General features: G+C 40.1%; 1 protein-coding gene and 1 long non-coding RNA gene across 2 annotated transcripts; one reads left to right on the top strand and one right to left on the bottom strand.

The window, feature by feature from the left end:
• The first annotated feature begins 751 nt into the window (after window positions 1-751).
• Window positions 752-11771, top strand: ccn5 (cellular communication network factor 5). Its single transcript, XM_024292055.2, has 5 exons — window positions 752-1016; window positions 1458-1674; window positions 4026-4274; window positions 10578-10819; window positions 11073-11771. Exons 1-5 carry the CDS (start codon window positions 954-956, stop codon window positions 11358-11360), a joined length of 1059 nt encoding a protein of 352 aa, XP_024147823.1. The 5' UTR covers window positions 752-953; the 3' UTR covers window positions 11361-11771.
• On the bottom strand, window positions 2782-4199 carry LOC118598970. Its single transcript, XR_004948222.1, has 2 exons — window positions 4067-4199; window positions 2782-3838 (listed from the first exon to the last, which is right to left on the bottom strand). It is a non-coding gene; the product is annotated as an uncharacterized LOC118598970 (long non-coding RNA).
• Window positions 11772-12020: the final 249 nt, after the last annotated feature.

Raw genomic sequence — 12020 nt, 5'->3', positions numbered from 1 at the left:
TCTCCACCATCATGGTCTGAGTTCATGCCAAGAACACGACGTCATTGGAACAGAGCCAAACCGCCAAAGATTAAAGACGTTTTTCTCGTAACACAAATATATATTTACTCCCCTTCTCATGATCTTTACTTATTGAAATGGTTAACAGTCATGCCTCACAGCCAGAAGGCTTTGGGTCAAAACCCACCCGGTTGTTTTTGTGTGGAGTTGTCTGGCTCCTAACAGAGACATCTACTATGATTCTTTTCCTCTTTAGTAAACTTTATTTCTTATTGTCAAATACTGGACTAAACCGTTTAAATTTCTCCTAAATACTTCTAATATTGATGTTTTGTATCTTAAATTTGACCCTTTCTGATGTATTGTCCTGTTGGCATTGTGTTAACCCAAACATCAAAGACTAACAACATGCCTTCATTTGCATAATTCAACTAATAAAGTGCAGGCTTCTTGCTTAAAGTTTTCCTGATAACTTTATTTAAAATAAAGAACTGATCAAAGCTCTGTCACTCAATAGTGTGCCAAAGGAGTCAAATACCAATTATATTTTAATCTTTCCACATTTAATGAACCTCCTTGTTATGAAAGGGAGATAAACACATGTAAACACCACCGTTTAATGTATAAAAGTGAAAGTCCTGGCTGTTATTTCCCTCTGAGAAAACGTGGCTAACGTATTTTTCATGTTTAGCTGTGTGAACGCAGCGTGCCACAAGCCTGGAAAACTCCGGCAGGAGGGGAAAAAGAGGGGGTGGAGGTGTGCGTGTTTGGAAGTGGAAATGGGCAGCAGGGAGGAGGAATGTGAAACATTCTGATGCCGCTCCAGAGGCTGTTTACACGGCAGTCAGCCTGTGACATCAGAGACCAGACTTTATAAATGTCAGCGGGCAAACACTGGTCACACCGCCGTTCAGGGTCCAGGCAGAGCCAGCGCTGCCACCACCACCAGCCCCATGGACCGACTGCTGTGTGACTGTGTGACCGCTGTGGCTGTGCTGCTGTGTGTGGCCGCTCAGGTGAGGCCTGCTCTGCTCACACTTTGGTTGGGTTGATAGTCTGTGGGTTCAGTTTCTGTTGAAGAGGATCAGGGAGGAGGGTCATTCCTCACATCTGTCAGGTGATATCCATGTTTATGTGTCTTGGAGGAAATGTTCTAACTACTGTGACGGTTTTAAATGAAGATAAATCAGTGATGGCTCTTCGTGTGAGTCATGCATCCTTTATAGCAGCCTGCTTGTCAGAGAACTGCTTGACTGTTTTCTCTGTTGAGTAATTTAGGAACTCTCCTGTGGTTAGGAGTGACTGGGTCTGTCCAGACATTTTGGGTTCTTCACTGATTGGTTTAGCAGAGTCAACAGTTTGGTCTGAGTCTTGCAGGATGATGCAATTTCACAGAACACCAGCTTTCAGTTTTACATTTGAATCCTTTTTTTTCTGTCTGGCACCTTCTCCCACAGGTTCTTTGTCAGCTGTGTGACAGGTCCTGCTTTTGCCCCGGACCCGCTCCCGAATGCCCCGCAGGAGTCCCGCTGGTGCTGGACGGCTGCGGGTGCTGCCAGGTGTGTGCGCGTCAGCAGGGAGAGTCCTGCACCGCGATGCTGCCCTGTGACGGGCAGAAAGGACTCCAGTGCGACTCCAGCGCCAGCCTCCCCGGCGACCCTGGAGAGTGTGTCAGTAAGTGCCTCCTCCAACAAACAAACAGGCCGGCTCATGTTTGGACAGAGGGGCGATAAAACCAGAGTTTGTGCAGCAGAACAACCGCACCAGACTTTAGTGATCTTCCAGACGTCCTAACAGTTCCAGTTTGTATTTCTGGGGCTGCTGTTGACACGTTTCCTCTAATTCTGCCACTTGAGTTGGACAGATTACAGACGACATGCAGAAATCAAATTTGAGACTCTTTTGCCTCCAACAATTACCGATCCATTGGCGATGATGGTGTCCTCACCTCTTTCCATGACCCTGCTCTGCTCTTTTTCCTTCCACTAAGGCGGGAAACACACAACAGAGCTGGAAGAAAAGCTGGAAAGTCACACGAACAGACTGGTTCTAGCTGGTTTTGGGGTAACTAATATGGATGTCACAAGTCCTGGTTTAAAACTAAACCGTTTGTTACGTCATTGTACTGAATCACAGGAAAAGTGAATCATTGCATCCCTTTTGGAAATCACTATGTTTAAGTTTAAAGTGTCACACATAATATGCCTAATTTAATATTTTATTCCTCCTGCTCCTCTCCGAATGTTTTTTAGCACAACTCAATCAACTTTCAGTGATTTCAGCAACCTTGGTAACAAATCGTTCAGCTTTTTCAGGACATTACTGCTTTTACTTTTAGTATTCATGAACCTTTTAGTTTTTTAAATATTGAGCAAAATATTCCCCATAGGAAAGGAATGAAAAATTCCTCAAAGCCTTAATAAAATGTGCATTTTAAAACCTTCTTCAAGTTGAACTTCCTCAAGTTCTTTAGGCAAATTAGGTTCATAATTTAGGATTATGGTAGCAGTTTGGGGAAAATTAGAAATGTATCAAGTTCTTCAGGTTAATTTGAAATTTAGCTAATATTTCAGAATTATGTTAGCTTTTTTGGCAAAATATAAATGGTTCCAGTTTTTAGGTTAAATTGGAGTTTAGCCAATATTTTAGCATTAGCCTATGCTAGCTATTTTGGCAAAATTTGACATTTTTCCAGATTTTTGCTAATTTGGCATTTAAAACAGAAAAACAGAACAAAATCTTCTATTAGTCTCTTCCCTTTTCTTAAAGTTTTTTTTTTTAATAAAATATATTAAAACTTTTTTTTTTTTTTTTTTACCACTTTACTTCTCCAGCTCTTCACCATCATTGCTCTGACATCATTTTCTTTTTATCTGGAAAATTGTGTTTGTATTTACAACTTGATGCAACTCAACAACAATCTTATTCAATTGACCTGAAAATGTTTGGTTAAATACTAATTGAATTGTAAATTTCTCACACACATGCCTTTTTCCCAGCTTACCCCTTGCCCACTATAAACATCTGTGCCAACCTCAAAATCCAGACTCAAACAGATAACTGCAATTGGACAAAAAGGCTTTAAAGTCCTATTCTGATCATTTTTGATCTATTGTAAAACATTCCCAGTGGTCTTTTAATTATGTTTATACCATTTTTATCCAAACTCAAAAAATCTGTGTCATTTTCTAGTATGTAGTTTCTCAAATGCTCTCTAGAAATTCCCCTCAGAGTTGTGGGCGGGACTATTGGCACAAAGTAAGCCTGCTCTGACTTCCCATCATCCCTTTGTTTTCACTCTCTCCTACTAGCTTGTAGCCCCTTATATTCCAACATATTTTAAATATAAAGTACATATTAGGTTTAAATTTCTTTATATGTGTCCTCCATCATCAGAAAAATGCCAAAAGAAAATGTTGAAATCACCAAAAACATGATTTTCTTTGGAGTGGCTCTTTAATGGCAGATGAAGCAACTTTACTTGTTGGTTTGTGATGAGACAGTTTGGGTCTGATAAGGAAATGCCCCCTACCCATACATGAGTTTGAGTTTAAATAGAATAGAAGTTTATTAATCTCACAAAATAAAAATTTACCCAATATTGAAATTTGTTTCAGTCAAGCCCAAACAAGACAGACGACAGACACGCACACATGTAGGTCAAGGTTGGGTGGAAGCAGGAATGTGGAGGTCGAGCAGCAAGTGTCATCCTCCCCACACAGCTGCCTTTGACTTCCTGTAGACGTGGATCTGTTCTGGTGGAGCCAAGGACAGCAACGTTTATCTCAGCTGAGTCAGATTAGATTACATTATTTCTTGCACCTGCTGTTGCTTTATCCTGCAAAATATAAAATGTAAAAAATAATAGTGGTACACTGAAGTTTTAATTCAGGTTGGTTTTGATATGAAATGTCAAAACAGAGGCAAAAAATGTTGCATGAATCCGTCCTTTTAAGCTCAAATGAAGTTGATTTCTGCAGGTATGTCTGAACCAAAATGACTTTTCTGTGCTCTGCCTCCTACAGGTCAGGAGGACCTGAGCTGTGAGGTCAACGGCATTTCCTACCACGATGGCCAGTCCTTCAAGCCGTCCTGTGACACCTACTGCCACTGCAGAGGCGGGGGGGTCGTCTGTGTTCCCGCTTGTCCGCTGAACGCTCGTCTGCCCACTCCGGACTGTCCGAATCCACAGTTCGTCCGGCTGCCTGGGAAGTGCTGTAAGGAGTGGGTGTGTGAAAACCTGGAGAACACAGTCATTCAGGATGCTATCAATGGTAAGAACTCCCATTTACTTTTGATGTATAATGATTTTCAATTTTTCACCAGGAAACGTTAAAATGTCCAGATAAGTCTAATTATATTGTTTTTATACACATATGACAGAACTTTAATTATTCTGTAACTTTTGTTATGTGCATTAACTTTAATTTCTTTTGTAAAATAATCTTGGATTTGTAAATATCTGAAAAAAACAGTAAGAACTGCTCCTAAATGAATGGATGCAGTCATTTTTCTACTTATGTTACGTTCACACTGGGCTCAGAAACACCTGATCAAGCAGCAACTTCCAATGAAAAGTCCATGTAAACATGTGCATTTCAGGCTCTTCTCATTCAACCGTTGCTAGTTTTAGGCCAGTTTTTGGGCTCTACATTCATTTATGGCCATTTATGGGATGTTGAAAGTTAAACTAGTGGAAGCACCACAGGTTACGTTTAAACACACAATCAACCTACTTTCAGCCTTTATGTTGAGCTGAAATCTAAATTCTCCTTGAACAAGAGAACACGTGTGTGTCCTGAAATGTTAAAACATTCCTGAACACTTGATGTTAAGATCAGGGCTGGGAATTTACAGCAGAACTTCCAACGTCTCGACAGAAAGGCCAGATGTACCTCGCTGTATTTTTACAAGAAATGTCTCCGCAATGATCCAATGGTTCACTCGTAACATAATCCCCTCGCCGCTTTTATGAGATCTGTCACTGCCGATCATGTCTGGAAGTTCCTGCTGCAGCTTTTTGGCATTAACTGTGGGTGTGTCTGGCAAAAGGAAAACTCCCAAAAGTTCAAATATGAGGCAAAATATACTTTATTTGTTCTTTGTCATGAAGCGTCCCAGTTTAATGAAAAAAAGAGATAATTAAACACAGTAACCTGGGCGGAGATCGCGTTAGCTTGCTCTGTTAAAAGGGGAGTGAGCATGTTGGAGAATGAAGCCGGTTCAAAACACAAACAGCATCTGAGTCAAACATTAAATGAAGAACTGCAGAAGTAACATTTGGTTTTGAATTTAAAACCAGCACTGTTGTGTCTGAGGAACTGAGACTGTTATGACTTCTGCTTGCTATAAATCTTTTTAGGGTTTTTATGGGCACATAAATACAGAGCAGGAGATCTCAGAGAGAAAAACACAATTAGAAGAAATGTCAAAAATAGACTAAGAGGCGGGCTGAAGCTCTCTCGTGTAGGGGGAGGAGTACAAATACTACGACTACTATAGGACTTTTGATGCAAGGCGTGTCTATCTGATAGAAAATACCTAAGCCACATGTTTTTTTGTCAAGCTGTTTTCTGAAAGTCCCAGTTAGTGGCTTCACCACAACCACTACTGAATTTAGGAAATAAGCATCAAAAAAAGTTATGAGATAAATTGGTTTCACTCCATTTTAGTCAGAAATTTCGTCAGCAAGACGTTACATCAACCACTTATTCTTACTACAACAGCAGGACGAAAACATTATGAGTTTTTATTACTGTGACGTTTATCAGTTAATGTGGTTTTAAATGTGAAAATCACTGAAGAGATGGAATTCTCCACCCGAAAGTTAGTCATGTTCTGATGATTATAAACCTCTTCAAGAGGCCATACCATGCTTTTCTTTTAGTCTTTCAGAATACACTATATAGTATGATCATATATTACTTTTAGAAAACACAGAAAAAATGTAAGAAATATAACTTATTTTTGTGAACTATTTTTACTATTACACACGTAAAACAACTTGATGTCTGAGGCTCCGCCTTTCGCACCTTGAGGGTGCTGCCCACTTCCTGATGTATTCCTAGAGCCGTCAGCGTGTCACCCAGGAAAAAAAAAACATACATTTTATAAGAAAAATATTGACGTACATACATAGCCTGGGCGTTTATGCCCAAAATTTGGCTCAGAGAGAATGGTGATGGCTAAGGGTTCATTTTACGGTGAAATTTGGTCAAAAAAATGATGAAATTGCAAGTGTTTATTGAAATGATGAAAACATTGTACTGATTATCACTGGCTGTGAATGTATCTTTTCCATCTGAAGCATCATCAATCTTCGTATCAAAAATCCTTTTTGCTTTAATGCGAATTATTATCCTAGACCTTTCCGTCTATGCTTAATAATCCACGTTCAAACCAGTTCTCCCAATTCATCAGTCACGTCTTCCACCGGGAAATAGTCTGCTCCCTTTCTTCAACAGGACATAGTCTGCTCCCTTTCTTCGCCAGAAAATAATCTTCTCCCTTTCTCTACCAAGAAATAGTCTGCTCCCTTTCTCCACCAGATAATAGCCTACTCCCTTTCTCCACAAGGAAATATTCTGATCCCTTTCCCCCGCCGTCTTCCGAATATCCCCGTCTGCTTGCACTGTTCACAGATACGATCAGGTTCCCTCCCAACATGTCGTGTAAATTCCTCACCAGAATGTTCTTTGGCGTTTGCCACCGCACAAAGTTTGAACCCTGAATCAAATGAATGTTTCTTTCTAACGCTAATCTGGATCACAACACTGACAGCTGGCCTCTGAACAACTGTGTGAGGGTTACCGTTAGCTTGTGTTAGCCTGGGGGCGGAGCACTCTTCCTGGAGGGGGCGGTTCTCCACTTGTGATGTAAGATGGTGAGGATCCGCTCGTTTTTGAGGGTATGGGAGGGGCTACTGTTGAGAGTTCTGGTTTTTAGAGGAATAGAGAAATACGTGAACGGATCAAAATACTGATTTGGGGTTCCTAATACCGAGAAATGAACAGTATAATACACTTCAAGACCCGAGCTTGTTTAAAATGCTATTTTCATTTTGTAGTCACAAGACACCATAAGCAGAATTAACTAGTGTGGTAATATGACTGTCCATGCATGTGGACGCCAGGTCAGAGGTAAATGGAACGCCATGTACACAATCTAATTACATGAGAGGTTTAACTGGATGGCAACAACTTTAGAAATAAAGATAAAACTTTGCTTTAATTTTAGAATAATTTTGGTACAAAATAAAGCAACTCATCAAAGTCTATACCTTCTCAGGGGTGTCTACGTTTTGACAAATATACTGAATTTAGTGTGTTAGGGGCAGTCAACCAGCTGACAGCTAAAACAATATTCATTGATTCAATTATTAAAATTTAAATTTGTTTTTACAAACAGAAGGCAAGTATGAGATTTTCAACAAAAAGTGTCCTGCCAAAATTATCCAGCCTTTACATTTAACTGTAATAACTAATAAAAAATAGTAAAAATACAAAATATTCTTCTCCAAGTTTGAGAACTTCAGTCAAACGTGCTACTAAAAGCTTCTTCCTGGCAACAATTTGTCATCACCAAACTGGAAGATCAATTTAAACAGCTACAAAAATGAGGAAAATATCCTGATGGAACCACGTAAATACAGTAGAAAAGGCTAAAAAGGAAAAGGAACAAATGATGGAGTGTGTCATAAATAGGGACAAAAACAGACATCGCTGCAGGTCATGGAGACGGTGAGCAAACCTCACACTGAATCAGATGCTAAAAATTAAATAGGAAAAAAAATGAAGTGAATGACAAAAAGGGGGAAAAAGAGCTGGTTATTGTAGAAACAGAAGTAACAACTACAACAGAAATTTTCCAAGGGAAAAAAAATCAAAAAGGAAGAGATAGAAAGGAGCATGATGGGTAATAAAAAGCAAATATATTAAAAATGGACCAGGAGAAACACAAATTAAGAGCAAAGTCAAGGAACTACAAAACAATCTGCAGGAAACAGAAGAATAAATAAGAAAAAGAGAAAAAAACAAGAAAAAGAAGAAGTGAAAGAAAAGACTGTTAGAGCGTCTTCTTTCACGTAACTGTTTTGCATGTGGAGGTGAAGCCTGATGCTGCTCACTATGCAGTTTCCGCTTTTCAAGGAAGAAAACATACATTTAAAAGATATCACAGATTAGGCCACAAACGAGGCAGGAAGGTAAAACCGTGAAGTTTGCATGTTTCTCTCACGCATACAGGGGTTTTCCCAGGTTCTCTGTTTTTCTTCCAAAGCCACAAATAAAAATGTATCAAGTAAATATAGGTTTTCACATTTTTGCTGTAGTGAATTGTTCCATTAATACTAACAGATAATCGATCTGCGTTGTTGAGCACACAAACAGTTTGTCAATAATGTTACCTTAGGAGTCCATGGCTGTTCACTGTTGCTTCAGTCTGGTTCGTTTCTGTCTAAAATCCAAACTTAAAAAAAGAGTTTAACACGTTATGACTAAAAATGTCTCAAAAACATCTTTTACTGTTACTGGCTGAATGTTTCTAAAGTTATTGGTATGCTCTGAGTTTCTGGATCTGTGGAGATTTTTAAAAGTCAATTAAGAATTTATCTTTTCAAAAAGGAGAGATCATAGGACTGCAAATAAAGATTTATTTGTGATACAAAATGTGCATAAATTAGTCTATGGTCTTTTTAGGATCTGGGCAGAAGACTTCTTTATCCTGGTGGGATAAGCTTGAACCACAGATGTAAAAACCTCCGTAGTCTAGATCAGGAGTCAGCAACCTTTAACAGTAAAAGATTTGGGCTCAATTTCTACTGATCAAAACCTAGAAGGAGCCGCAGAGTCTTACTTTAGCAGTAGAAACTTATATACTCATTTCTTTTTTGTCCTTTAAGTAATTTTTGTCTTTTTTTTGTTCATTCTTTTTTTTTTTTTTTTTTTTTACATTTTTACTCTTTAAACTTTAACCAATTTTTGTCTTTTACGTCAAGCACCTTGTGTTCTACTGCATGTTGATGAAATGTGCTCTACAAATAAATTGATTTATTGATTATTTGACTGGTTAAAAAATAACGTTTATCGTAACTCCACCCTAATGTCGCTTTACAAACACTTCTGCTGGTCCCAAGCCTGGACAAAGAGGGGCTGTAAAAGGTGTAACTTTAAGTACTGAACAGGAGACTTGACACAAATTAGATTGACTGAAACTGTCTGCAATCAATTAGAACTCAATGCGCTAATAAAAAAAAAAAAATTGCATACATAAAATCAGCAAAGGGACCACTGGACTGTCAGTTCTAAAGGTGTCGACGGGCCAGATTAGCTTTGACAACTATCCACACTGGACCCACAGGCTAGACAAATAATAATATATATATTATTAATTTATAAATGATGAATGTCACAGGTTAAATTCCCATTTGAATTCTGAAATCTGTTGGTTTTTTAACCTTTGCAAAATCAAAGAACACAAGTTTTAAATATTTTGTGTACATTTTCACTGTTGTTTTGTACTAGTCAAAGGTTTCTCACCTGGTTGTCTTCTTTAGTTTTAGATTTGTCTACCTGGTGGTATCCATTTTTTCCTCTTACTAATTTTATGCTATCACTCTCTTACATTGTAAATCTTCATCTTCTTATCCAAAGCATTCCTTCTCCCAATTCGTCATACATAGACGTATAGTTTGGGCCCTCTACAGGTCACTTTTTGATGTTTTGGGTGTCCCTAACTCGACCCTTTTTGACATGTTGGCTGTTCCCAATAAATCATGGATCCTAAACGTCAGGGCTGTGAACCGGTACCGGTCCGAGAGCCGCTTGGTACAAGGCCACAAAAATGCATAGGCTAATCAGGGATCCCTGGCCGGTACCCTAACCCGGTACCAGTTTGGCCTCCGTTAGCACCCCGAGGGTTAGGGACCCGTGATTTAATCATAACAGCCAGTGTAACCGGATGAATTCTGCGTTGTGTTTATGGAAGTAAATGAGGAAGAAACGCAGCACTCTCAGAGACCACCTCCATTTATTGCGGATCTGACAATTTTCCAGAAAGAAAAGAGACAGAAACCACGGTGTTAGCTGCCCGTCTTAGCTACTACATGAGAGTGAAAGGTAGAGGGAGATCAGCTGATCCTTACGCCGAAATAAAATCTTAAAATCTTTAACGTTTTTCTATTTTTCAGTAACAAAACTCAAATAATAACAGAATTATGGGCATAAGATAAAATGGGGATTCCTTTTGTTAACGTTCCAGGACACTCACCTCTCCCACCAGATAATAAAACAAAGAGGGAAAGGGAGCGCCCAACATATGAAGGAGAAACCACAGAAGAAGAACAAACTAAGGAGGGGTACCAACCCAACACTGGATATAAGGAGAGAAATTAACTTAGGGACAGTCAATATTTTGTGTAATTAAAAAGAAAGATCTCATCTCGTTATACTAGCACATCAAATAACGATGAGTTGTGGACACCCAAAAAGTGAGGCAGAGGGGGCCCAAACCGGTTTGGAGAGACTGTGAACCCTCATCACATCCAGTGTGTGCTTTTTCTTCCCCTTCTGATTTTTCAGCCATGAGAACAGACAGGTTGTGGCCATCCTTGCCCAGAAACCGCCCTCTAAACCAGCTCCCTCCAGCCGGCCCCTCCTGCGTGGAGCAGAGCACCCAGTGGAGCGCCTGCTCACGAAGCTGCGGGGCGGGGGTCTCCACTCGCGTCTCCAACCAGAACTCTGCCTGCAAGCTGCAAATGGAGAGTAGACTTTGTAAAGTGAGGCCCTGCAACGACGTGCGGTCTGTTCCGAGAAAACCGTTGGTGAGCCTCAACTGCTCTCTGTTCCCACAAACGCTCACTTCCTGTGCAGCATGAGCTCATGCTTTACGTCTGTGAAACCAGCCAACTGACCTGACAGGATTTTTCTGCATTGAAAGGAGGGATGATATTGTGAAGAATAGTTCTGTCTTGACCCTTTTCCATAGTTACTGCAGGAATTTACGGCGTTAGACTGTGTTTGTGCTCAGGTTAAAAGGTTACGTGACGAAAGCGTCTGCCTTGTCTTTGTCCTCAGAGGGGGCAGCAGGGGCGGTGTAAGACCAGCTACACGTCACCAGGGCCCGTCAGGCTCGTTCATCAGGGCTGCTACAGCGCTCGGACCTACCGGCTGCGGTACTGCGGCCAGTGCTCCGACTCCCGCTGCTGCACGCCGTACCGAACCTCCACCGCTCAGGTGACCTTCCGCTGCCGCGGGGGCAGACCGCTGCGGCGAGCCGTCATGATGATCCACTCCTGCGTCTGCCATGAAAACTGTCCCTCCACACGGTTCACTAATCCAGCTCTGTGGGGGTACCGGCCCTGATCCGACCGGCCCGCAACCCAGACAGACACTAAGAGGAGGAAATTAAGACAAATTTTAGACAGATTTGTCCAATTTTTGAGAGACACTGATTTAGAAAATGACAAATGTTGGAAACTTCTAGAAGAACGACAAGCTTGGAGGAGAGTTGATGAGAACTCTGCACAGAAATCCTTCATTCTGCAACAGTCATGTACCCAAACAAGCCTTTCTTAACCTCTGAATGACTGGACAAAAGACTTCATCAATACCATAAACTTTACTTTATAACAAAATAAGACATAAGGGTAAAAACAACAAACAAATAAATAAAACTCCTTAAACTAGAAGTGAATAAAATACGACTTTAGTACTTTATTTTGAAGGGGTGCTCTGATTTGGCTTTTCCCCCACACATTTAAAGCAATATTATTTTTTTTTTAATTTCTTTTAAAGAATAAAAAAAATAAAATTTGTTTTTAATATGTTTAAAATGCTTTTTCCAAAATCCGAATGATCTGAATTCTTAGAACATTGATCTGCAACCTTCGACACTAAAGACCCATTGGAGCGGGTCGACCCGGGAGGAGCCTCAACGTCTGACTTCCCCCTTTAGAAAAATAAAGACGATTTGGATCCATGTTAATTTTACTATTTACATATGTATACATAATTTGCTGTTTT

Source organism: Oryzias melastigma, linkage group LG7 (genome assembly GCF_002922805.2).
Source record: "Oryzias melastigma strain HK-1 linkage group LG7, ASM292280v2, whole genome shotgun sequence".
Classification (NCBI taxonomy): Eukaryota; Metazoa; Chordata; class Actinopteri; order Beloniformes; family Adrianichthyidae; genus Oryzias; species Oryzias melastigma.
This window is presented reverse-complemented; position numbering and strand designations above follow the sequence as displayed.